General features: G+C 41.2%; 1 protein-coding gene across 10 annotated transcripts in view; it reads right to left on the bottom strand.

Annotated features, from left to right (window-relative positions):
- WNK2 (WNK lysine deficient protein kinase 2) overlaps positions 1-27066 on the bottom strand; it is a 172952-nt gene that overhangs the window by 62999 nt on the left and 82887 nt on the right. For 6 of the 10 annotated variants that reach the window (XM_074957804.1, XM_074957799.1, XM_074957801.1 and 3 more), the window contains exons 5-11: positions 26412-26500; positions 25298-25517; positions 22383-22671; positions 14583-14779; positions 11691-11843; positions 6357-6545; positions 4125-4664 (exon numbers count right to left, since the gene is read on the bottom strand). In XM_074957804.1, coding sequence (XP_074813905.1) covers positions 4125-4664; positions 6357-6545; positions 11691-11843; positions 14583-14779; positions 22383-22671; positions 25298-25517; positions 26412-26500 — 1677 coding nt within the window. Of the gene's footprint in view, positions 1-4124; positions 4665-6356; positions 6549-11690; positions 11844-14582; positions 14780-22382; positions 22672-25297; positions 25518-26411; positions 26501-27066 lie in introns of all 10 variants that reach the window. The other 4 variants (XM_074957805.1, XM_074957807.1, XM_074957808.1 and 1 more) reach the window with 4 other exon arrangements.

Genomic DNA, 27066 nt, shown 5'->3' with positions numbered 1-27066 from the left:
GCTGCATCCAGGCTCACCTGCAATGCTGTTTTGGTAAATGATTTGCCCTCCACCATAGCAGTGAACTCCTGCTTTGACCGATCAGGAAGCTTGTCTTTGAACTTCAGGATATTATCCACTCGGCTGAAACTGTAGTGACCCAGCAGAGCCTGCTGGTTCACAACCCCAAGGTGTAACCCTACTGTGGAATGAGGCTTCCTGCTAAACAGGGATAGCTTTTTTGCTTCTTCTCTTCGGGATAGAAGCCTGGTGTCCTCGTCTCTCTCTTTTGTCAGCAGCAACGACTACCAGGGAGCCTAGAAGAAGGTGGTTATAGAAGTGCTCAAATCCCTGTGATGGCACATAGTATCTTCGGTCCCCCCGTTTTAGCAGTGGGAGGCAGGAAAGATGGGGTTTGCCATAAAACCTTGACAGGTTCCAGGATAGCCTCATTAATAAGGAGAGCTACCCTAGTAGGTAGTGCAGAGGCCAAAATGTCCACCAGGCTGTGTGACCTTTCTCCTGTACCTCTTCTGGTGGGATATCCAGAGCTGCAGCCCCCTCTTCAACAAGTCTTGATGAGCTCTGAAATCATCGGGGTGGGGTGGGACTCAGTCACTATTGCCTCCTTAGGCAGTGAAGAAGAGGCTAAACGTTGTTGAGGAGGTCCCTCCTCTAATTCCTCCACAGGAGAGTCCTGACCATGTAGTTCCCACAGCACAATACCAGTCCTGGTCCCTGGAAAGGAAGACAGTGACCTTGCTGTAGAAGCTCCCAGTGCCTAGCCAATGCAGAAGGGCGAGAAGAGAGGCTCTAGAACGTGAAGAGAGGACCCAAGGGGTCCAAAAGGGCCATTGATATGGAAGCGGGACCCAGATACGTGCAAGCCATTGGTCTTTAGAGTGCTGAGACTATGGCTGGTACCACGGTGGACAGGCATCTTGCCTCACAGTCTGATGGGGAGTCTGCTTCCTCAGACCATGGTGGAGCTGACCCGGTTGGGACCAGGGAGACCAGCTCAGAGTCTGGAGATGGGGGAACTGGCAAGATCATCGCTGGTTTCCTTCTAGATGGAACTGTATGGAGAGAGTAGCTGTAGAAGCCACCGGTGCTTTGGGGCTGGAGCTGTGACCATGCACTTCCAATCCCCATACCGAGTGAGATTCCGAACTAGCAGGGGAAGCGGGCACCAACAGGTTAAGCATCTCTCTGGATGTCTTGAAAGCCTTGGGTGTAGATTGAACCCAAAAGGGCTCCTGACTGCATTTCCGAAAGGTGCACCAGTCCTTCAGGGATCAGTCTCAATGGGAGCTCCACAGGTTGAGTGTGCAGTGTTTGAAGCATCACTTCCTTTTGTTTGTTTTAAATCTGCTGCCTACGGATTTCATCAGGTGACCCTTAGTTCTTGTACAGGGTAAATAACACTTCCTATTCACTTTTTCCACATCATTCATGAATTTATTGATCTCTATCATTCCCCCCTTACTTATCTCTTTTCTAATCTGAACAGTTCCAATCTGTTTAATCTCTCCGCATATGGAAGCTGTTCCATACCCTCGAATCATTTTTATTACCCATCCCTGTACCTTTCCCAATTCTAACTTTTTTTTTTTTTTTTTGAGATGGTGTGACCAGAGCTTCATGCAACATTCAAGTTGTGGGCATGCCATGACTTATATAGTGGCATTATGATATTTTTTTATTACCTATCCCTTAGCTAATGATCCCTAGGATTTTGTTCGCTTTTTTGACTGCCGTTGCACACTGAACGTTTTTTTTCCCCCCAGAGAAATATCCATGACTCTTTCTTGAGTGGTAATAGTTAATCTAATTTAATATGCAGATAGAAATGAAGGCACAGCATCCTTATATCACGGAATGTGTTTACAGAGGAGTCTATCATGGAGGTTATCTGGATAACAGTTTGGTGTGTGTTGCTGGAAGGGAGTAGCATGTTGCTTTAGTGCAGAGGTAGTCACTTAAAACTGTACAGTAAATTACAGCAGAATAATTTTGAAATCATATGTTTGACCCAGGAGATAGCGAGCAAACAAATATTAGCCATCAACATCAGTGAGACAGTGACCATACTGGACGCTTAGTTATTCATAGAAATACCTCTCCCTTAAAAGTACTTTAAAGACAGAACAATGTGCTTCTGAATATTCTCTGGCCTAGGTTTAGTCTTCTATTTCATTTGAATTAGCTATTATTTGTCCTACTGAACTATTTCAGGACTCTACCACAGATGTGTCAGGTAAATGAGGCCTTTGTGTCACAAGCGGGAATAGCAGTTCATGGTGTTTGCCATGCATACTATGCATAAAAGGCCAGATTCAACGCTCTTTGAAGCCAATGGAAATATTACCATTGATTAGTTCAACAAATTGTATCAGGCCCAAAACGAGCTAGAATTCTTCACAAACAATATGTCAGTACCAAATATATGGCTGAAGACAGAAATTTAGATACAATGCAGTAAACTGGAGATACCATGGTACAGTAGACTGAAACGGGATGTTATGAATTTCAATCCACATGCCATTCACATGTAAACAGATGTAACAGAACACTTTCTTCTTCAACCTTCATTTTTGAAGTAAGCCATTCTTAACAGATTTGACCCCTCCTACTATCTCCTGCTTGGGTCTTGCTGTATTATACTTTATGTTGTCACATTATAAAGGTGACAACGGTATCATCTGCAGACTCATTAGTAACTCATGAGCCACTTATCTTGCAAATGGTGCTAATATTAGAAGTCCTATTTTATGCTTCATTGGTTTTAACAAAAAGGACCTGCAGCTGGTATTTATTTCTTTTTTGTAGATATCCTCCAAGCAGCCTTCCAGAAGTATTCTCCAGCAATCATTTCCCTTCAAGTTTAAAAACCCACTCCTTATAAACAGTTCTACATCAATAGAACTGACACAGTATGTCCATATTCCAACATGTGTACATATCAACAGTTCACACAGGATCATGCATGTACTGTACTATGGATATTAAAATCAGTGGTATAGTATCTCTTTATATCTGACCGTTATGGACTGCTTTTCTCCCTTGTAACTGAAATCAGGATGATCATCCTTTTGGTGTGGCCATTTTTCCTTCCAGCTGGGACAAGGAGAGAAGGAACAGGTTGCTCAAGAAGTGATCCTAACCTTCGTTCTACAAATCCATTAGACGATTATGTAAAGTACACTACACTGGGTCAAGACTTCGCGCAACAAATTCAACTGCTTAATCCTAGTCCAACCAATAGCTACCTCATACTTAGGGCCCTACCAAATTCACAGCCATGAAAAATGTGTCATGGCTATACAGATTTCATGGGAAGGGAGAGCAACATTTCTCAAACTGGGGGTCCTGACCCAAAAGGGAGTTGCAGGGGGGGGTCACAAGGTTATTTTAGGGAGGTTGTGGTATTGCCACCCTTATTTCTGTGCCGACTTCAGAGCTGGGTGGCAGGAGAGCGGCAGCTGTTGGCCAGGCACCCAGCTCTGACGGCTGCGCACCGCCCACAGCGGCGCAGAACTAAGGGTGGCAATATGGTACCACGCCACCCTTACTTCTGCGCTGCTGCCTTCCGAGCTGGGCGGCCGGAGAGCGGTGGCTGCTGACCGAGGGCTCAGCTATGCAGGCGGCAGCGCAGAAGTACGGGTGGCACCACCATACCATCCTTACTTCTGCGCTGCTGCTGGCAGCAGCTCTGCCTTCAGAGCTGGGCTCCCGGGCAGCAGCCGCCTCTCTCCAGCTCGGAAGGCAGCACCGCCACCAGCAGCAGTGCGGAAGTAAGGGTAGCAGTGTTGCAACCCCCCTACAATAGCCTTGCGACCCTCCCCCCCCCACTACTACTTTTTGGGTCAGGACCCCTACAATTACAACACTGTGAAACTTCAGACGTAAATAGCTGAAATCATGAAATCTATGATTTTTAAAATCCCACGACCGTGAAATAGACCAAAATGGACCATGAATTCAGTAGGGTCGTACTAATCCTGCATTACTGTGCTGACAACAATATGCACGAGTAAAACATCTGAAGTGCAAGGAACAAAAGCCCCACCTGCGTGTTTATAATGGAACAAGGCACAAGGTCTACTACTGTTAGTACTGATACAGTCCAGTGTCAAACGGATTACCTGGCGACCAACTCCAGACGTAGACACAGTCTGTTCTGAAGGATGAATTATGCCTGGCTGCAGTGACTGAGGAAGCGGAGGCAGCTGCTGCTGCGAAACTGCTTGCATGTTCTGAGCGTGATAGGGTGAGGGAGCGTCACTCTGAATGATCTGCTGGAAGGTAGGCTGGTACATCTGTTGCTGGGAGAGATGGGATATTGCGTGATGTGTTGGCAAAGCTGACCCTCCCGGTGGAGCCACAGCAAGTAATGGTACCGTAGGAGCCGACATATTTGGCACTATTGTTTGGCAGGGCAAGACCAAAGAAGCCACGGGAGTATGAGGAAGGTTGACTGCCTGCATGGACAGGGCCGGGGGATTGGATGCCAGAGGCAGAGCAGGATTCATGGGAAGGCTTGGTATAATCACAGCTGGAGTGAAATACTGGGAAGGAGCAGGTATGGGGGGTGCATTTGCAGCAGGTAAATCAGAGAGGCTTGGAGGAAGATTGTCAAGTCCTGCCAGAGGAGTAACTGCAGGAATGACAGGAAGCTGAGGAATCTGAAAAAAATATAATATCACATAAATTGCAAATGTTTTAAATTGATGGTACAAATTAGTTTCATCTGCCATCTATTAACTCATTGGTGCCATGCTAATTATGTCTATTTATTAGTCACTTCCTTCCATTTCCAGAGTTACATAAATAGCAACACTTGGATAAATCGATTTATTGAATACAAAAGGAGAATTTTAAAGTTTCTGGCCATTTTTGAGGCCAAAGAATTCACAACGGTTTCCAAAACTAGTAGGCAGCCATACAGCAACCTAATAATAAATAATCATTACTCTGATTCTGAAACAAATTAAAAAACTTACTAGGTAGAGGCTTCAAAAAGTAACCACTGTGCATGCAAAATGAGTTGAGACAATTTTAATAATTCATACTACAACTGGGCAGGACAGAAAAATTTGTGGGAGCAGTTTTTAGACACACAAACTCCCAATGACATGATAGACTAAAATGACCCTGCTTTGCCAATCTGCTGTTTAACATTTCCTTCGAATGCCGAAAACAGAACATGCCTCGAGGCCTTCTGATGTGCCAACAGGGATCTTATACACTAAGGTCCTGCTCCTGCAAGTATGGAAATACGTGACCAGTCCCCCTGTTCACAGGCATATGTACAACTCTATGCACAGGTATTTACAGGTTCAGGGCGTACATTTAAATTCCTGTAATCTCATAGTTTCCTTTTTAATACATGCACAAAGGAATTGCAGGGTAAGTTCTCATGAAGTCAATGGCAGTGCTGACTGCAAAAGTGGATCACAATACACTCTTTTACTAAAGAACGCTATCTTGCATAAAAATCCAGAAGTGTAAAAACTGGATACTTCAGTAATTTTATAGATAACCTGATAGCCATGCTAAAATAATATAACCAGTAGCAGCAATATATTGTTTAAGTTACTAGAAATTTTTTTGACTGTAAATGCACTTTTAATCTTCAGAGGACATTTAGGCAGATTCTTGGCTTTTGGAAGTGAAAAGGTTTTATTTTGCAGTTGGACAATTTTTTAGAAGCAGACATTGAGAATTTTCTTTACCAAAGCTGATAGTGGGAGTCAGTGGAGACTTCAGAAGAGGAATACATCACAGAAGCAGCTTGCTCTTTCAGCTTCGTTTAAGCTGTTTCACATCTTTAAAACCCTCGACAGCCAACCTACCAAATGATGCTAATAAGAGCTTTACTACTGCAGGCCAAAGAATAGGTTTCATCTTGGCTACTGCTAATGGAAAGGGGCCAGAGATCTGGAAAAGGAGATGGAGGGGGGAAGGTGGTGGGGTGGAAGGTGAAGAGAAGAGCTCAAGAACATTAAAGTGGGCAATTGCTCATGCTCTTAAGCCTGTGATGGGGAAGAGGGTCCACCGTGAAGGGGAAAAAAATGCAGAATTACAGTTATTGCAATTCAAGTGACTAGCATTAACAAGATTAACTAGGCAAAACCCAGAATTATTCAAACAGGATCATTTTTTAGTTCACCAAAAACAAAAATTAATGAAAACAATCCAGAGAGCATTTAATAGTTACATTTTCATGAACAAAATTACACTGGTGAGCATTTCCAGTAGCCAGATGAAAACTTCAGGGCACATGACACTGATCACTGACTGGCTAGTAAACAACACTTGAACAAACGTGCCTTTAAAATGATTTAACACACCACTGAATTCTCAAAACACTTTACCTGGGAGGGTGGGACCTGAGGAAGTTGCTGCACAGTGGAAATCTGTAGCGGTGTTAGCTGTGTACTGGTAGCTGCCACCTGAGAAGTCTGGGTTTGATATTGGGGCAGCAGATGGGCTGCGGGCTGCAATGGACAAACTGGCTGGCTGGCTAGAACCTGCTGCAGAGGAGCTTGCTGTGGCATGGATTGCTGCTAGAGAAAAAAAAATGGCATATTAAGAAAGAATCAGTTCACCGGACACCAGTCTTGTTTTCTTCACAATTAAAGCTGTATGCTCAACACAGAACTGTCACTCATATTGAGCAGCACTGGTAAAAAAGCCTGACACTTCCAGTTCAAACATTGTACAAGAGCCTAGATTGAAGTCTTATTTAAATAAAACCTATATTACCACAAAAGATAGATGAGCTCTGTTTGGAGAGGATATTTTTAATAAAACATGCAGGCTCTTTAAAGCTAGGTAAAGGACAAAAGAACCTCTATTTTCTAGCCAGCCCTGCAAAATCTTCCAGCTATGGACCCCAAATATTCCTATATGTAGAGCAAACCAAGGCAATATTGTCATTCAAAAATTCACTCTATAAAAAAGCCTAGACATTCAAATGTACTGCAAATTGTACTCTCTGGCTGGTCAAGGAATACACCGTTCTTATTGAAATAAAGCTACAAAAGCCAGATTCTAAGAACATTTCCCTCCACCCTGGCAGATCTGAATGTACACAAAGGCTAGGGAACTGATAGCATAAGAAACTCGTCTTACACTGACCACCCCTTAACCCTTTAATATCTGAAAAAGTGAACTACAAAGCAAAGACGACCCCCTCCCCATGTTTACGCTTTTTGTGATATATAAAGACACTTCTCAGAATTGAACAGTGATGTCAAGAGTATGTGACCAGAGCTGGCTCTCTCCCTGCTTCCAAATGAAGTGAATGGGATTCCAATTAATTATAAGTGAATATTCAGTATCCCTTCTCTGTTGATCAGGAGGTGAGATAGCAAAAAGCTCAAATCACAAACTCAGGTAACATCACAATTTGCATTCTCCAGTAACCTTGCCAAGAGGGGAAAGTAAAGCCTGACTTCTTATATAAAAAGCAGCACTTTAAAAGATCCTTTGAGAACGTTTTAAATCATTGAAGGGCAAAACAAAGTTTTTTGTTTAATTTTTTGTTTTGTAATCCTGTTTTCAACATGCAGGGAAGCTTTTGCCAAGTCATAACTCATTTTTATGAATGATCTCAACTCTCGCCTGCATGGACCACACTCTAGCGTTTCAGTGGTAGCTGTGTTAGTCTGTAACAGCAAAAAAAAACAGGAGTCCTTGTGGCACCTTAGAGACTAACAAATTTATCTGGGCACAAGCTTTTGTGGACTAGAATCCACTTCATCAGATGTATGAAGTAAAAGATACAGGAGCAGGGATAAATACATGAAAGGATGTGGGTTGCTTTACCAAGTGTTAGATCAGTCTAAGGAGATAAATCAATTAACAGCAGGATACCAAGGGAGGAGTAATAACTTTTGAAGTGGTAAGAGTGTGGCCCACTACAGACAGTTGACAACAAGGTGTGAGTTGAAAGTTTAGTTGTTGTGACAACAGTTTTAGAACTTTTATTTGGATAGAGGAAATAGACAATTACACTATCTTCCCATACAAAATGCCTCTTGCCCCGCCCTGCTTTTTTGCTGCAAGTTTACATTACAGCATATACGAAAAGTGACAATTTCTAAATTAGAACCTAATTTTGTAAACATTCACAGTATAAGACAATTCAGCATTGGACCTCTCTCAATTCAGCTGAACTCTGCCTAGTTCCTTTCATTAAGTTTTACACAATTACCATTTTATTCAATTGGAGAGCAGCTGGTGAGCAAACAGACTGGCACAAATCTAACATTACTGTACTCCTCCCAGTAAGTGATTTTGGATCTCGCAAGAGATTCTATAGTGACAGCCCTGGAAACCAAGCTCCGGGTTCACAGGCACAGGGGAGGCACTGCTACATTGGCCTGCCACACTACTGAAAATTTGATTAGAATGAGATCATTGTTCCATGGCTGACTTAATAAGTACGTTTTCACCTCTAACCATCTGTCCTGCTTCAGGGGTCTCAGTGAATGCTGGATGTAATTTAAGAGATGAAATATGCTTGATGTTAAAACTGTAAAGATAAAAATAAATGAATAGGGAAATGTAAGCATTGCTTTTCATTTTTGCTGCTTCTGAGGAATGACAGCTCCACCCTGTTTGATCTTGTGTGTTTTCAGAGATAGAATGCTTCAACAAGAACCCTTATTTCCTTTTTTAAAATATATAAACACAAGAACAGGGATGAAACGGATTAAGGAATCAAGTGGGCTTTCCCATCTAGACACATTTAAGACTGAAGCAGCTTTGTGGCTTCCAAACATTGTAAACAGGTGTGTGTTTGGCTACTTGCATCTGGTGGCGTAGGTTACTCAGCAAGTCTCAATGTAACAAGTAGGGCTGTCAAGCGATTAAACAAATTAATCTCAATTAATCGCGATTAATCACACTGTTAAACAATAGAATACCATTTATTTAAATATTTTTGGACGTTTTCTACATTTTCAAATATATTAGGGCTGTCAATTAATCGCAGTTAACTCATGCGATTAACTCAAAAAAATTAATCGCACTGTTATACAATAGAATACCAATCGACGTTTTAAAAATGTTGGATGTTTTTCTACATTTTCAAATACATTGATTTCAATCACAACACAAAATACCAAGTGTACAGTGCTCACTTTATTTTTTGTGATTACAAATATTTACACTGTAAAAATGAATCTGCAAATGAATCTGAAAAAATCTGCAAATTCTGATGTGTCAGCAGAAAGCCCATGTGGCCAATACACACATTCCTGCAACTGGAGCTTGTCCCAATTCTGTCCAAGAGGCAGTAACATTTCTGGCTGAATGAGAGAACATGAGAATATTTTGCCCATTAGAAAAAAGGGATATGATACAATAGTTCAAGATACCATAGGTTATAAACAGGAAGATCAAATTATGCTGTTTCTATGAGAGTGCTTTCAGAAAGACGACAATACTTCATCCAATAACAAAACTTGAGCTATTCCAGCACTGAATATTACTAAGACTAAAGAGATTTTGAGATCTTGATGGCTCTAAGTTCAAGAGAAAAATAAGCATTCATCTATGTCAACGATGCTAGTATTAGAAATACGGCATATTTTGACAGCCTAAATGGTGTGAGGGAGCTGGTGAAACAAGAAGACATCTGTTAGTAAGGCAGTACATTCCTCTGCCCTGTGCACAGAGAGCATAAACACTCCTCAGCTCATTTAAACCATAGCTTGCGTTCACGGAAGCCGAGTTTTTGGTAGAAACACAGAACGGGGACAGGTCTTTATGACATTTGCGTTGGCCTGAGATACACTTTTTACTACCAGTTAGTACGGGATTCTTGTCCAAGCAATCAAGAATTTGTGACTCTCAATTTTCCAGCATACAACAGATGCTTTGTAAATACCTTTACTATGCATGAAATTTCAGAGAATTATTTGAGCATCCTACACCAGAGATCGGCAACCTTTGGCAACCTTTTCCCTGTCAGGGAAATCCGCTGGCAGGCCGGGACAGTTTGTTTACCTGCAGCGTCCACAGGTTTGACCGATCGCAGCTCCCACGAGCTGCGGTTCGCCGTTCCAGGCCAACGGGGGCTGCGGGAAGCGGTGGCCAGCACATCCCTCGGCCCATGCCGCTTCCCACAGCCCCCATTGGCCTGGAACGGCGAACCATGACCAGTGGGAGCTGCCATCGGCCGAACCCGCCGACGCTGCAGGTAAACAAACTGTCCTGGCCCACCAGCGGATTTCCCTGACGGGCCACATGCCAAAGGTTGCCGATCCCTGTCCTAGACAGACATTGGAGGAATCAGCATTTTGGAGACTGTCTAGAGACAGCCAGATTCTTCCTTTAGAAGAGTGTTACTTGGTGGATCAAGAACACAGTGTACTATGTTTTTAAAAAATTATATAATTATTCCTAAATTTGAGGTGGGCCTCTGACCCTCATGCTTCCTTGGAAAAGACGCTCTAAAATCCCCCTGAGGATCTGAGCACAGTTTAGAATAGACAAAAGTTTGTTTTTCCAACATTATTTTATTAGCGAGTCATGCACATCTCAAGTGCTAACAATAAAATGAAAACAAGAAAACAAAGTTGCTCACTCACTTAGCTTTTTTATAAGTTATGCTTTGCTCAGATCTGCATCCCCCTGTAGGTACTAAAGCAGGTATCAGAGCACCCAGCATGTTAATACATGGTGGTAGAGAAACTGTACAACAGGATATGCCAGGGTCTCAAACTATGGGGCTAGGACTCTCCGACTGAGTCAAACTATTTTTATTTATTTATTTGCTGTCCTGAAAATCATATAATACAAATGGCTGCCTGGGCTTTCCCTCAGGGTTCCTGTGTGCCTATTTCAGCTCCAGGTCAACTCTCCCACAGCGAGCAAGGCTGCAGAGGCTGAGCAAAGTTTCCCCATCAGTGACCCTGCCAGACTACAGGGGCCTGCTGGGTTGCTGACACAGACTGTCTCTTCCTCTGCCCAACAACCCTTCTGCTAGTGCTCAGCCAGCCCACAGCTGCCTGGGAGGAGAGAATAGGGGAGATAGACAGCAACCACCAATTGCCTCAGGGCCTCCCGGTAAGGAGGTGAAGAGGACAAGGACAAGCTCCTCTACCTCAATGAACTATATTCACAGAAAGGCAGTTATAATTGCATATGTTTTCTACAGTATTTTATTAACGCGAATATTGTCTCTAGCACATGTGAAAGTGGGGCTCGGGATCATTTGCTCTGAGCAACATGGGGTTGCAATGATGAAAAGGTTGAGAGCCACCAGCATCAAGGAAGAGTGATCAGCTTTTCTAGTTAGCAAGCCAAACTACCGTGTGATTTAAGAGTAGATATTAAACTGGGATTCTCTTCACTACTGCGGATAAAGAGTTTATGTCAAAGTTCTGTCTACTCTGAAAAGCACCCAACCACTAAGTCGCTGATGAGCCAGGGAAAGAAAGTGGAAACTTTGATGTATAATATTCATGAATGTAACTTCTGAATATTACGACTTGTGTTCAAAAGCAAGGTTTCAAAACTAACTAATGCATTTAAATGGTGGTTTAACAGGTTCTCAGTACAGTAGTTCTATTCAATAAGCAGACCTGATCTCTCAGAAGTCCTCCAACTGACCTCGGACAGTGATTTTGCTAGCAAAAAGACCATTCAGAAGAAAAGAAAGGCAAGAGACGGGGTCAGATAGTTTAGTTTCTCACCTGCTGGCTGGCTAAAACAGGCTGAGATTGCCCCATCTGCAATGAAGCAACTGTGGTTGGCTGTATGACTGGGAATGTCATTGCTGGCTCTTGGTAATGCTGCGGTCGCTGAGAGATAACAGCAGGTGGAGCCTGAACCACTGTTAGTCCAGGCTGGAGGAAAGGAAAATAAATTACTTTAGGAGAAACATCAATAAAAAGTTGTCTACAACCGATTTTTAAGAACATGCTTGCTACTAAATATTTAAGTCAAAACAAGGAAAGAGAAATGAAAAACACAGGCAAAGGAAGGTAACATCTCCAGAAAGAGAGATTTCCCAGGGGAGATAAAAAAAAACAACCTGTATTGCATTTCTCTTTATTAGACCTGGGGCCACAACCCAGATAAGCGCCATCTTCTGTCACTGAAAGTGCTCTCTCTCTCACGCAAACAAAATACATTAAAAAATCAACAACTAGCTTGGTAAACTCCAGTTGGTATCTTAAAAACAAACAACTTTTATTGCCAGGTGATTTACTGAAATTGGAGGCCAGGAGATTGATTTAGGATTTTAAAAAAACAATAAAAAACAAACAAACCAGCAACAGATAAGGAAGTAAAATAAAATAAGGTTCCTGATAAGCAAAGTCTCAAACTCCTGTACAAGGAAAAGGATAGGTATGTATATTAAAGAAAGGGCCAATAGACTTAAAACCCTATTTACCTACAAGGAACACCAATTACACCTCTTGCTGCATGATGCTATACTACCGCAGTAATGTACTTAGAAATTTCCGACTTAAATATGTCAGGAAGTATTCATTGCTTAAAAATCAAGTGTACTTTTTAAGCTTGTAACAGTTTATACCTGTGTTAGATGAAAATGCAGTCAAAAATTAAGCTGACATGAAATATCTAGGAAAAAAATATTGCTTTGACAAAATACAAAACCAAGTGAAATACTTTCTGCTGTTTTACCCTTCACAACACCCAATTAAAAAAAAAAACAACAAAAAACAGATCACACTTAAGTCCAGTTACTGACACTGTACCAATGAAATCAATAAAAAGAGTGTGTCTGCTCTAAGGCACTATACTGCACTGCTCAATTTTATGTCTTCTGCAGAAGAGGTATTGCTACACTCAATCATAGCTGTTATTTCTTCATGTGAAAAATACAGGAGAAAGGATGCAATCAACACCACTACATTCATAGGGCAGATGGCTTCAACAACTGAGGGAGTTTGTTACAGAGGCCCAAGTTAAAACAGGATGGTGATTCAAGCCATTCTCAGGACCATTCAAACTAAATACACTGTACATTCTGTTGCAAGCATTTTGGAAAACAAGGGGGAAACAGGGTAAGTGTGGCATTTCTGAAGCATCTGGGGAAATTTTGGATCAAACAGGACACACTTGTCATTCTTGGATGTGGTTTTTCTTCTTCTAAACCAACTAAGGATGAAACAAGGGATTCAACCTACCACATCACTGGTGGTGTTTTTACTAGCTAGGCTGTTTCTACTGCTCTGCACAGATGGAGTCACTGGATCGTTCTGCTCTGTTAATGATGTTTTGCCAGCGCAAACTTTGTGGAAGGGCAGAGGTAGTTCAGGCATGTTGACTTCCCCATAACTGAAGGACGCAGAATGCAGGACTTTTTCTGTGACTCTTGCAGTTCTCACGGGAATAGAATTGGTCTTTTGGCTAATTATGTGCTGCAGAGATTCATGTAGTAAAGGCAGGTCTGACCTTCTGCCGCAAGGCCTGCTTGCTTGAGGAACAGGTAGAGATACTGAGTTTTTCTCTTTGTTACCGAGGCAGCGGGGAGTATTTGTAGCACACTTAAGGGGTACTGACTTTTTTGGATCTTCTCCAGAATGAAGCAGATGGGCTAAGCATCCCTGACAACTGTGTTTAAGGACCATTAACTCAGTGGTATTTGCAGAGATCTCTAATGCCACTAACTGTGATTTACCTGCTTCTTCTTCTCTATTCGGTGAGATTTTTATGTTTTCCTCTATTAGTTCTGTTGGAAGAGAGGATGTAACATTTGGAGTCAAAGCCACTACTGAATCGCTATGGCGACGATAATTGCTCTGAGTGCTGTGAATCATGGGTAACAAGTATTGGCTAACACAGGAGCAGTGTGCCACTGGAATTTCTGAAGGACACACTAGGCCTATATTGATTCTTTCACTGGAGAGATAGGAAGGTTTATGTTCGCTTGCACGCAATTGTTCTTGCAGAGATGAGTCCATTAATTCTTGGTGGCCAAGGTCATTGTAACATGAACACAAGAGTAAGTGTGAATATCTGTCTGGGTTACCAGTGTTGGGTTTTGGAGCCTCAATAACAGAAGTGCTTCTTCGCCTCTGTGCAACATTACATCTAAGCAAAAAGCTAGAAAGGCATTCAACAGACGCTTGATCTTTAGCACAACAGGAAGAAACATCGGACCCAAGAGGCTCTTGAACAAATGAAGGAACAATATGTGGCTATATTAACAACAAACAAAAAACAAAAACAAAAAATAATTCTCAAATGGACATGCTCATGAGGTTAAATCTAATCATGGCAAAGCCATTAAAAAAACAACTCAATGAAATGAAAAAGATGAATGCTCACTTTATGATGCTTAAAGTACTATAGCAAGCAGCAAAGCATTTCCTTGAGCACAGGAAGTACAATTATAAATGTCTTATCTTTCGATAGCAAAACTAAAACACATTTTTAGGCAAAAGTATGAATACATGTATTAAATAAATCAGTATTGGTAGAAATGGGCAGAAAAGAAAAAGGGTGAGCCACAGGATCTACACTCACGGAAGGCAGAATATAAGGCGAGTCATTAAACATGGTCTAGTATATTCAACGTTGTTGAGGGGAGGAGAAAAAAAAAAAAGACTTACTACTGAAGGCTGCTGGTAGTGCCCCAGCTGCTGAAGGGTTTGGGGCAAAGCCTGGCTCTCACTTAGAGGTGGACTGTAAACCCGTTGAATAGCAGGAGGTATTGAATCAGGCAGAGATGAGTAGATGACACTTTGCTGGCTGCTCTGGGAGTCTGAATAAACTGTGGACCCCTGACCGCTGTCAAATGTGCTGTCAGCTGAAAGAACAATCTTTTTTATTAAGAGCTTAACAAATCAAACAAAATGTTCAAGTAGTGACTTAATGGGGAGGCCTGTGTGGGGTTTATGCAATTGGCATTTTTACTACCCTAGCTATTTCTACCATATACGTAAGTTATAGAATACAAATGCTATTTTCTGTGAATATATTCCTCCCTGAAGCCAGAAATGAAGAGAGTCTACTATGGATTTTGTGCAGAGCTAGGCACATTGATATTCCCTTCAGAGGTCAAAACATTGATGTTCAGAATTGCAGACCTTCTATGGATTTTATAGCATGAAAGAACAGTGAGCTGACTGTGACTTCAATGGGAGAGGAAGGATCTCAGCTGCCTGCGGGATGAATTCCTTTGGAGATAGAGTGGTTTTAATGATTATTTTAATTCCCTTTTGGTTAGTGGTGTTGCATATTTCAATTTCAAATAAGTTATGAAATGTTACATTATTTACTGTGTGTTAGCCAATATAAAATTTATAATCAGCTTCACTATGTAGTACCACCTTAGTTGAGGAATACTAACAAAGCAAGAAAATATAGGGGAAAATGTACAACGGAGAAACTGTAGGAAAACAAATCATGGCTTTCTGACACCTGTATATTAATTGGTGCAAGACAGCAAGTAAAAGAGTAGGCATACCTAAAAAACTGCTTTAAATCATTAACTTGATTTTGACTTGCCCTGCAATTTTAGGCATCGCTTGCCATGGAAGCACAGTAAAGCTACACAAGAACAGATCCACTGAAATTACAACTGAATTCTAAGCAATTTTAATACACCCTACTCTTTCCTGGTTTTGTTACTACGAACAGAAAGCCTTAACATACCTGGACTCGACACCATAATAACTGGATGAAATAAAACTGCTTTATATAAGCAGTCATCTTGATCCAAGTTTTTAATGAATAGGAGCACAATTCACCACTTTGTCAGTGCTCATAATACAGAGAGTGAGCCTGATTAATCTGAAAAATTGCCCAACTCTGGGAACTGGGCAAGAGTGACATCTTTGTCAAAATGGAAATAAGGCTTATAATGGCATTGTTAAATATTAACGGCTTGAAAAAAAGGTCCTTTCAAGTTTACTGAAGCCAGTAAAATATATCTGCACCGTTAACTAGCTTCTTTCTCTATAGATGTTGTTTTTACACTTGAAATAACCAAGGCAGCAGTAGTAGTGAAGTTAAAATACCTTCTCACAACAGGGAAGAGTTAAAAATCTGGACCAAAAGTGGACTGTGGCAGACTTGAACCATAACTGTTAAAAGGATTTTGAATTAAAGGAGTATGATTTTACCATATCTTTATCTAAAACCCTCCCTCTTCCCCATCCCCTCACCTCCCACACAGGGCTTGCTCTACGGGGGTTTGAATAAAATGGGACCCAGAAGTGAGCCCCACTCAGTTTTCAGAAACTAACCTCCCAAATATGTTTTGAAAAAACTAAAACCCACCTCTAGTTTTCCTCATTGCCAGTTTAAAATAATCAGATGCTGCCTGTTATAACGATGTAGGTGTTTTATAGAATACGGAGTTTCATCATTATAAATAGTTATTCAAGACCACAAAGGAAGACAGAGTGTAAGTGAACAGAGCTAAAGCAGAAGCTGAGAGTCAAACCTAGATTTTCTTGGCACACCATGTCGCACACAGATATTAAATTATTACTATAATCTCTGCATCCTCTCTCTCTATCACATGAACGGATAGGGAAGTGATTTATAGAGCTTTTAGACTCAATAGCACTAAACAAGCATCCAAAGACATGGAATATGGAATTGCTAAAGTACAGCAAGAAATAAATTACAGGACGGAACCAGGAAGCAAGTTGGGTATATAATATATATATTTACACCCTGTAAATTGTCAGCTCAAAGGTCACAGAAAGGCACAATTAACCTCAGTTAGCTATTATTTTTAACTAACTTAGTGTCTTTTATAAAAGGTTCTTCAAAGGCAGGGGTGGCCAACCTGAGCCTGAGAAGGAGCCAGAATTTACCAATGTACACTGCCAAAGAGCCACAGTAATACGTCAGCAGCCCCCCATAAACTCCCCCCTGCCCCCAGCGCCTCCCACCCACTGGCAGCCCCGCTGATCAGCACCTCCCAATCAGCTGTTTTGTGGGGTGCAGGAGGCTCTAGGGGGGAGAGGGGAGGACCGAGGGGATAGCAGGCTCAGGGGAGGGGGCGGGAAGGGGTGGAGTGGGGGCAGAGCCTGTGGCAGAGCTGGGAGTTGAGCAGTGAGCATCCCCCAGCACATTGGAAAGTTGGTGCCTGTAGCTCCAGCCCTGGAGTTGGTGCCTATACAAGGAGCCGCATATTAACGTCTGAAGAGCCGCGTGTGGCTCTGGAGCCAAAGGTTGGCCACCTCCGCTCAAAGGAGTCAGCTTACGTGAGTTAAGTATGTAGTCAGAAAAATATAAGATCAGACCAAATCTTCTTCTTCCAAAAGTTTTGAAAGTACTATAAACATTCTGTAAAGTTCTGAAAATATTGTAAGAGTAAGACAATTTTGCGCCTTCTGAAAGTCTGCTGTTTTGTGCTGAGCTTGTTGAATTATTATTATGTTCAATACTCAAAAGCTAACTCAAGCACAATGCATGAACTATAAAATGGGTAAGGATTTTGTATCCTTATTTATAAAATACCTGAATTAAGGAATAAGCAGTCTCTGTGCTCCAAATAATATCTATTTAAATCGAAGAACGTCTATAATAAAATTCCAAAGCAACAAAAAGGTAGCATTGGCTTAACAGTTTAGGAGACATCAGTTTGTCTAAGGGATATACCCTTGTCTAAACCAAGGGATAATGCACCCTTCAGGGATGTGATTTTTCAAGCACATTAATGTCTCATGCATTAATAGGTCTGTATAAACCCTGCTGGTGTGCACTAAAGGTTTTGAATACTACTACATTAAAGTGGGCTATGGAACCATTAGCACGCACCAGCGGGTTCTACCTGGACCAATTAATGCACAATTGATTAGTGTACTTTAGAAATCACACCTCCCACATGGCACATCGCTGTTCGGCATAGACAAGCCCTTAGTAAAACACGTAGCCCCAAACTTTTTCTGAGCTTCCAGTCTAAAGTATTTTGCAATATCAACCTGAAAACCACTAATACTTAAAGTACACCAACAAAATTATAAATACACTCACAATTCAGTGAGATGGGGAGCCTGTCTTGCTGACAAAAATGTGTTCTGAAGGTTGATCTGGGGGTGGGGAAAGGGGGACATGGTCTTAAATTATTTTTGATCACCACAAGACTGCAATTTTCCCCCTAAATCACTGAAGAGAAACCTGAGGCTCAGAAATAGGAAAATGAAAGCTCTGTAACTAAAGCTGGGTACCTTCTTGTTCAGAAATGCCCAAAAAGCAGCTGAGTTTCTACTTCGAGAAAATCAGTTGCAGGGACTTGTAACACATCTCACAATTTCGTCCTGCAATGGACCAGAGAGTGCTGTTGAGCCAACAGCATCTTGGTTGAAAGGGTTACTGGTCAACCTTCTCCCCCTATATCCAGGGTCTGCAAATAAAACAGAAATACAGCTGGGTCCGAAGTTTCTTCAGATGAGCAAAGAGAAGATGGTCTTCCTGAGAATGGAAAGGAGATGCTATTTGCCAAGTGTTCTGATGAATGTTTCCACACTGGTCTGCATGGACCGGACATTCATAATCCGTCCTTTGGGCAAAGGGTTCAGCTTGTCTTAGTGCCCAAATGTCAGCAAGGGACGCTTAGTGTGCCTCCCACGACAAGTTATTAAAGGAGTCAGCAAGGGAAATCCTGCACTTCTGCTCTTCATTTGAAGAGTTGAGTCAGCACCTCACCATGTGAGAGCCAAGAACTTCACAACGTAACGGCATTGTGAAGAACCTGGCATGGGCCTGCAGGCATTTTCTTAGTAGCAAGAATTTGTCTGGGTATGAAACAGTGGGGCCATGAGGTTTAAGATGTGATGTTCAGGATCCATGTGACCAACTCACTACCTTAAGCTGTCATTTCCTTGGCACCTTCCATGACAACTGCAATACACCACTCCCACTAAATGTGGAAATCTTTGACTGCTTCCTGAAGTGTCCAGTGTCTGCTCTCTTCTGTTGTACATCCTGGCACAGCTTTACAAAAGAACAAGCCTTCAGTAGAGCCATCATACACATCACGCACAAACTGCTAGAAACCACCACACCTTTGTTTTCAGAGCAGTTCCTCTTGGACAAACTCATCTGTGTCACTAATGGAGTGAGAAGCAGTGACATCAGACAAGCCACACAGTTCAGTCTGGTAGCTGAATCATGCCCTGCAACTTTTGAAATCACAACCGTTGCACAGGGAAGGAAACAACCTTCTGCAATGTTATACAATTTTCACTGCTGGGCCATTCTTGTCAATACCAAATAAGATGCCTGAAGAGCATTTGTGCTGACATTGCCAGGTTGAGGAATCAAGTCTCATTGCTTTTTCCAAGACATGACATTGACTCCAGAAATAAAAGCCTCAGGTTCATCTTTCAGTAACTGATGTTTGGCATCTAAAAGCGTCCCGACATCAGCCAGCGCTTCAGGACATGCTACCTGCCATGCTTTCAAGTCACATGACGTACAACCATGCATCATATATTTGCTATTATTCCGTCCTGTCCTTTTTCCTTTTGAGCCACCATTTGGACAAACTTAACGCTTTCCTTCCTACAACATAATCAGACTTTCTGAATCATCTCAGGGCAGAAGTTAACGGCAAAGACTCAAAGAATTGGGCAATACTGTCATGAGAGGTTCAAGCAGTGCCTTCATGCCATAGTAAATACAGTCAACAGCTAACATCTTGATTGTTCAAATTCAACGACTTTCTGTCATGACATTTTGCTTGGATATTTTCATTTCACGTGGTACATAATTTTAAAAAAATAGGCATGTGCTGTTCTGTAGGAAGTTAAATTCAAGCCCATACAAAGGTACAGATTCAATGCTATTTTGTTAACAGAGTCTCTAGCAGCCGGGTGCACATTCTAACGTTCTGCAGTAGTCTATAGTAAGCTACTATCTGGGTATCTCGGGTTACAATGTGGTGGCCATAAAGGAACAAATAATTAAAGGGTTTATGTCATGTATCTACTTTGATATCTTTTTAGCTGAACTGAATTCCCACCCCCCGCCCATCCCTCTCCTCCACATTGTCTGCATGATCTGCAAAACCCTGGATATCCTATGCAACCCTGATTGCGAAACCCTGAATACAAAAATGCAGAAGTGATGTAGAAAATTACTACATCTCTGGTAAAGTTAAAGTATATCAAAGAAGAGGGCTCAACAAGACTAGAGAATCCTCCAATTACCCTATAAAAGTGATTTGCCATTAACGCAGCTGTATTGTACTATCCTTTTGTTGATAAAGTTATAGCAAGTATTGCATCTTCCTGGTTTTATGTTTTTTCTCTTAAGGACAACCAGGAAAGTAGCTACTGGACTAGACAAAAATGTCAGTATAGTGGGAAAAATGCAGTGATTACAAAAATTTCATTATTTTATTTATTTTGTTTTGGACTAGGGTTGCCAGGCATCCGGTTTTCGACCGGAACGCCCGGTTGAAAATGGACCCTGTGGCTCCAGTCAGCACTGCTGACGGGGCGCTAAAGGTCCGGTTGGCAGCACAGTGGGGCTATGGCAGGCTCCCTGCCCGTCCTGGCTCTGCATGGCTCCCAGAAGCAGCTGGCACGTCTGGCTCCTGGGCACAAGGGCACCCAGGTGGGCTTATGCACTACCCCCGCCCCGAGCGACGGTTCCGCAGCTCCCACTGGCCAGGAACTGTAGCCAATGGGAACTGTTGGGGTAGTGGCTGCAGGCGAGGGCAGTGCACAGAGTCCCTTGACCCCTCTGCGTAGGAGCTGGACATGCCGGCCACTTCTGGGAGTCACATTAGGTAAGCGCTGCCCTGAGCCCTCACCCCCTCATCTCCGATACCCCCACCCCCTGCCCTGAGCCCCCTCCCGCACCCAAACTCCCTTCCTGCACCCCTGGAGCCTGCACCCCCAGACAGAGTCATCACCCCCGCCCACACCCCAACCCACTGCCCCAGCCCAGAGCCTCCTCCTGCATCCCAGACCCCTCATCCCTGGCCCCACCCAGCACCTCGAAGCCTTTATCCCCAGCCGCACCCCAGAGCCTGCACCTCCAGCCAGAGCCTTCACCCCCTTCTGCACCCCAACCCCCTGAAAATGAGTGAGTGAGCGCGGGCAGTGGAGAGTGAGTGACCAAGGGAGGGGGGATGGAGCGGGAGGGGGGGCAAGGGTGTTTGGTTTTCTGAAATCAGAAACCCTATTTTGGACAAGTGTATGCTATGAAGTAAGAAGTTTCACAATGTATATGTTCACCTTTCTTTCAGAAAATTAACAAAAAGTGAAAAAGGAACATTCGTAGTATTTTGAGTATATTAAAGGACTATTGTACCTTTATCACAAATTGCAAACTCGTCTGCATTATTTTACCCTCCTCCTCTCAACAGGGGCACAGTTGTAGGGGTTGCAAGAATGGCTAGCTCATCTGACAACATGGTATGAGCCAACCCCACTCAGCTCCGTCGTAGGGCAAGGGACTGGCTAAAGCCAGAGGACCCCAATAGAACATTTAATTGGCTCTCCTTAAAAAACAGCCATGAAAGGGTAACTTACCCCTAAACAGGGAGCAAGTGTAAGTGTCACTCCCTCCTACACACATTCGTACCGCCATGTCATGTGTGCCTCACAGAGAGCACTTCTAATAGATTCATGTTTGTTTTTAAAAGCTAAATTTTACAGTTAAATTTTAAAGATGGTATTGAAGAGCAGATCAGTTGACTTTGTCATGCCACAGAGAAAGGGTAACATTAAAACTATTCTGAATATACATTATTTTTGGAATCACATCTAACAGGGAATGTGATTAGACAGCATTCAGATATTCTTTTTCAAATCTGAAGTATTGGCCTCTTTTTGCAGACCTTATGCAAACTTACATGAATTACTGTAAGAATTCTTTTTTTGAACCGCCTCGGACTTTTTAAAAAATTCCATATTTAGGAACCAGTACCTCTTGTCAATGTCTACGTATGTATAATACCTCCAACACGGATTTCACTGGGATTTCTAAACATTAAAAAGCAAAACAAAACACACACTCAACCCAGCCCCCTCTCCAAAACAACATTAATTTCCGTCTTGTGAATCAATATGGAAAGTTTAAGGTTTTATTTTTAATACTGGATTTTTGAAAAATGTATTTTAATGCAGTTAAAAGTACTTTCAATTTTCTTGCTATTTTATTCACTAATTTATCATATCTTAATCTTTCATATGTTTACTCACCCTATATCTGTAACGTTAGTCAATGACTGATAGATAATGTAGATTCTGTAGAAGTTTTTTCTCTTGAATTCAGAATACCTCTAGTATTTAGAATTTAGACTTTCCTCTAGTGGGCAAAACTGTATGTAACGCTCTCAATGTATAGTTCAGAGCACTGACAAGTTGTGGATTTCATCCATTTTATGCCAGGAGAATCATAACTGCTCACACAAGGAGCAACGCAAACATGATACTTACATGCAACAGATGTGACGCTGGTGGGGAGGTTATGCTGAAATAGATGCTGGTCAGCTTCTGGCTCCTCTAGCTCTGACAGAGTTTGTTGACCAGTGTGTGAAAGGTACGTTACTTGAACCTGTTGTGCTTGTCGCACCTTCAATTTCTCCAAACATTCAGAAACTTGATGGTCCTCTGATTGTATCATCGGCCAAATTCTCTCTCTTCTCCACTGTATTAATGCTACTCTGTCACGTATTGACTTTGCAACTATCTTGACATCACTTTCATGAAAAAATCCGGAGTCAACCTGCAGGGAAGGCATATAAACTTATCAAATGCATGTACATGTGCATTTTAATCTGCATCTCTTCATAGCAAAGAAAGGATGGGTTTGAAATAACATGAACCGTGCATCTGTTCCTCACAGAATCAGGAATTCAATATAGTTTTGAGTTAAACGTTTGGCACTGAAGTATTTAAGAATAATAATTGCTTGCCCTGTACTCCTAGGAAGGACCTATGACCATTGCAAGAACTTTCTAAGCACTCTTCACAGGAGCAGGGGTGCTTACCCTCAGAAAGGCACCCTGGACATATTCTCTTTCCCTCCCGCCCAACCACAAGACCGTTGGCAGTTTACTTTTTTGCTGCGTGTGTGAAAAAAGGGACAACACAGCATGGAGGACAGCTGCAGAAAGGTGCCGTGTACGGTTAGGCACTTGCAGACATTCTGATGGACTCCCAGCCCATAAATTGATGTCCCTGGAGTAGGGACATAGAAAGTGCTACTTGTAAAAACCTTATGGTGAAAATAGGAGCTTTTGGGGAGCTAATTAACAATGTGCTCAGGTGATGAGTCACATAAGCTCACAGAGCCTTCTATGGCAAAAAGTAAAGTCAATTCTTCTATTCAAGTCCAGACGGGAAGAGAACTGAAAATCTGCCATGTTAACAAGTTCTAAAATTATATTCATTCCTACTTCACGCTTTCATCTAAAGAATGCTAAACTTATAAAAAAGGCACGATTTCTTTCAATACCACCATTTGTGAAATGTAACCACAGGTTGTCAGCCCACTTGTGAACGTGCCTTATTTCAGATCTTTCCTTCTTTGCCTACATGGATTCTTTAAATGGGTTTGTTACTTAACTTCATGAATTTTGAAACCTCTTAACTATCATCAAATTTCATGTGCCCAACACTATCTTCTCCACAAGCATCGACAGCAACACACATTGGCAAAGCATAGGGTTTCTGCATTTGCCAACAATTTAGAATTGTCAAAAAAGCCACTTACTTCAGGAATACACGTTCCTTTTTTAAAAAATGGCTTAGGAGCAGACAGTGTTTATATAAATCTGTTAATCATTTTGAACAAAACACATTATTTTTATACAGTCTGGAGGAGGGAAAGATGATATAGCAATTTGGAGGTGATCCTTTGTGGGTAATTCAGCCTAAACAAAATAAAACCACCCTCCCTCTTAAAAGAAATTTTGCATAGGTAGTACAAGTAAGTTGCAGAACTTTAAGTGTCAACCATTTTCATAAATGTTTAAATATGGCTACAAAAACGTGGTAACTATCACATGGCAAATGTGAATAAGGTGAGTTGTGTCACAATGTATTGCATGAAACATTACATAGCAATTTCAAGTCAGAGTTAGGAAGATAGAGCAGGCCAACCTTCTTCCTTCAATGTATTTGGGAATGCTAAATTATGGATAGAAGTGAAAGCTAAGAAAAAATTACACTATGAAAATCGTTGCCTTCTTGGCAGAACAGAAGTGATGGTGATACTGTCACTAAATAAAATCCCACAGGGGAAAAAAAAAGTAATTTAGAGTCCAGATGAAGTGTTCTTTGCTCATCCTGTTTTCATGAAGCAATACATAAATGTGTTTTATCATCTGCTCCTCTGAACCTGTTATGAAATGAGATAAACAGCTCATACTTTTAATTATTTCCATGTTTTTGTCCAAGAAAAAAAGTTGCTTTAGTTTTAAGATACTGTTATGATTAGGATACATATTTATTATTAATTTAAGATTGTTTCCCCCTGTGCAGCTTTATACTATACGTTGGCCAAGAACCACAGCCACAGCCACTTCATACTTTCTAACCGTTTCCCTTCACGTGCGTCTAATTAACTGGTCTAACTTCAGATCACATTTGTTAGCAACTTTCTTGGTCTCGTCAATCTTATCTAAAAGTAAACTTTTGATAGGGAAAAAAATCAATTGAATTAAAGTATGCTCCAGAATAATATTACTTTTTAAGAACAACATAGTGACAGTAGAAGTTAAAAGTTTTCTAAAACAAAGACCAGAACATTTTACAAAGGAAGATATAAAAAATTAAGTTAGATATATCCACCACTATTAAAAAAACACCCTCCTCTTCCATCACTCTTTATACTATACTTTGATATCAGCTACCTGCTTAATTTTATCAGCTCAATGCCTCTTTATAGAGGACTTTTCTTATCTAAATTCTTCGTAATTTTTCAATGCCAGAAGAACTTTTCGAAAAGATGGAAAAGGTGTTTGTGAAAAGCATAATGGAAAACGTTTTCCAGTTTTTGTTTGCAATTTTGAACTCTTCCCAACAAGTCCACTTGTAGTCTAAAATTATCCTTGATTTAAGCAAGTCTCCAATCAACTCTGAAGATATACAACAGATAGAGATGGGTTACATAGTTTTCTTTTGTCTCTTCCTGGGATTAAACAACATGTTTTACCAGATTATTAGTTTTCCCTCTTTTACTACTTGAGTTTTCTTCCAGCATTCATTCTAAAACCAATGTCATCCTATTTAAACTAGATAGCCTGACCATTTTGAGTGGAATTTACTTTACCAGATTTGCTCCTGCTGTCCTTTGAAATTTATGTACTACTTATATACATATTTTTGTCAGGAGAAGTTTATTTTACCATTTCTTGTGCAACATCATCAGGAGTTTCCTTCTCCAGATCAAAAGTAAACTCAATGGCTCCATTATCTTTGGGTTTTCCTTTCAGTTTCTTAGGATCTTCTACCCAGAGTCTTAAGGCAATAGAGGATTTCCTACCATGGTCTTCTTCTGCAAGTTCCACTCTTACCCCAGTATCTTCAGCAAAAAAGGCATGGCTTAATAAGTCTTTAATTTCATATCTGGAACAAATGATGTCCAAAAAAGAATATCAAATACTGCATAATTTAAACACTTTCAATTAAGTATTTAACAACATAAATAGAAAGGCCCTATAAAGGCAAGGCTAACACCAACAGCATGCTTTGCATGCAGCCATAAGAAATTTGTATTCTTAGTAGATAGAAGTAGTATGTCTAGTATTTTTAGGAATCCTTGGGAATTCGACATTTGCTATTTGGCAGAGCTTCAGCATTATTCATTTATGCACCAAGTGCTCCAAAGGAGCAGAGGGAAACAGAAATGCAGTTCCTTCCCAAGACTGCTTACAAATCTGTGATTCAATATGACACAGGTGAGAGGGGGCCCCCTTATCAAGGAGACGGTTCTGGTCTATAGGATTCATAGATTATAAGGCCAGAAGGGACCACTGTGATCACCTAGTCTGACCTGAGACTGGACTCTGAAGCTAGACAAATTCAAATAAGGTGTGGTTTGTTTTTTTAAACAGAGAGTCTAAATACATACTGGAACAACTTATCAAGGTGTGCGGTGGATTCGCCATCACATGAAGTATTTAAAGCAAGACTGGATGTCTTTTTTAGAAAGACATCCTCTACTTCCACCATAAATTATTGTGCTCATTGCAGAAACTGCTGGATGAAATTTTATGGAATGTGTTAGGCTGGAGGTCACATGAGATCAGAACGGTCATTTTTGACCTTAGTCAATAAAGAGCAGGGAGGGTTGGGTTTATGTTATCATCTTGATCTTTGCTGGTGGTGGTGGTGGTGGAAGTAGTCATATGGTGTACAGCATTGTGTACTTTCTTCCATACAATGAACACCCAGAGAAACTTTAATAAATCTAAACATAAAAATAAATTTTCATACAAAACTTGGCCATTTGAAACAAACCTTTCCTCTTTATTTTTGCAAATACACTCCCCAATTATCTCCTTAATTTCAGGATCAGTAACTTTCTCAAAACTTGCTGGCTTGACACCCTAAAAAGGGGGGAAAAGAGTCATTAGTTCAACAGAAAAATCACAGTAAGTCTGTAGGAATGTTAATTGTGGAAAAATTGTACTAAAATCCAAGATAACCACTTAAGTTTTAAGTATTAATTTGGAATGGAAATAAGAAATTCAACAACTTCCAAAACTAAGTATCACTGTGCTTTGAAACAAGCAGGTTATTTTGCGTATGTCACACGGAAATTCATCATGCAAACCTCCCTTGTCTTTTATTACCAACATGTGGCAGCCTTGCTTTTTTACCCTGGATGGACTCTGCAGCCATCATTTAAGGAATGACAGTGTTTCACTTCTCAGTTTTTTCCCTTGAGATGATTTGGTTTTAATGTAGGTTTTTAAAAGGTGGTTTCCATTAACTCTTTAAAAGCTAAATGGACACAAAATATTCATTTTTTTCAGGTGGTCATTTGCAAGATGAGTCACAAAATGTGTTTTCTCACATAGGTACAATATTGCAGCGGCAAACACGAAAGATCAATACAATATTCTGAAAGGTATTCTCCATGTAATCTTTCAGATTGCTGAGGGGTGGGGTG

Source organism: Natator depressus, chromosome 7, assembly GCF_965152275.1.
Source record: "Natator depressus isolate rNatDep1 chromosome 7, rNatDep2.hap1, whole genome shotgun sequence".
Classification (NCBI taxonomy): Eukaryota; Metazoa; Chordata; order Testudines; family Cheloniidae; genus Natator; species Natator depressus.
Note: the sequence above shows the minus strand (reverse complement) of the source record. Positions and strands in the feature narration are given on the sequence as shown.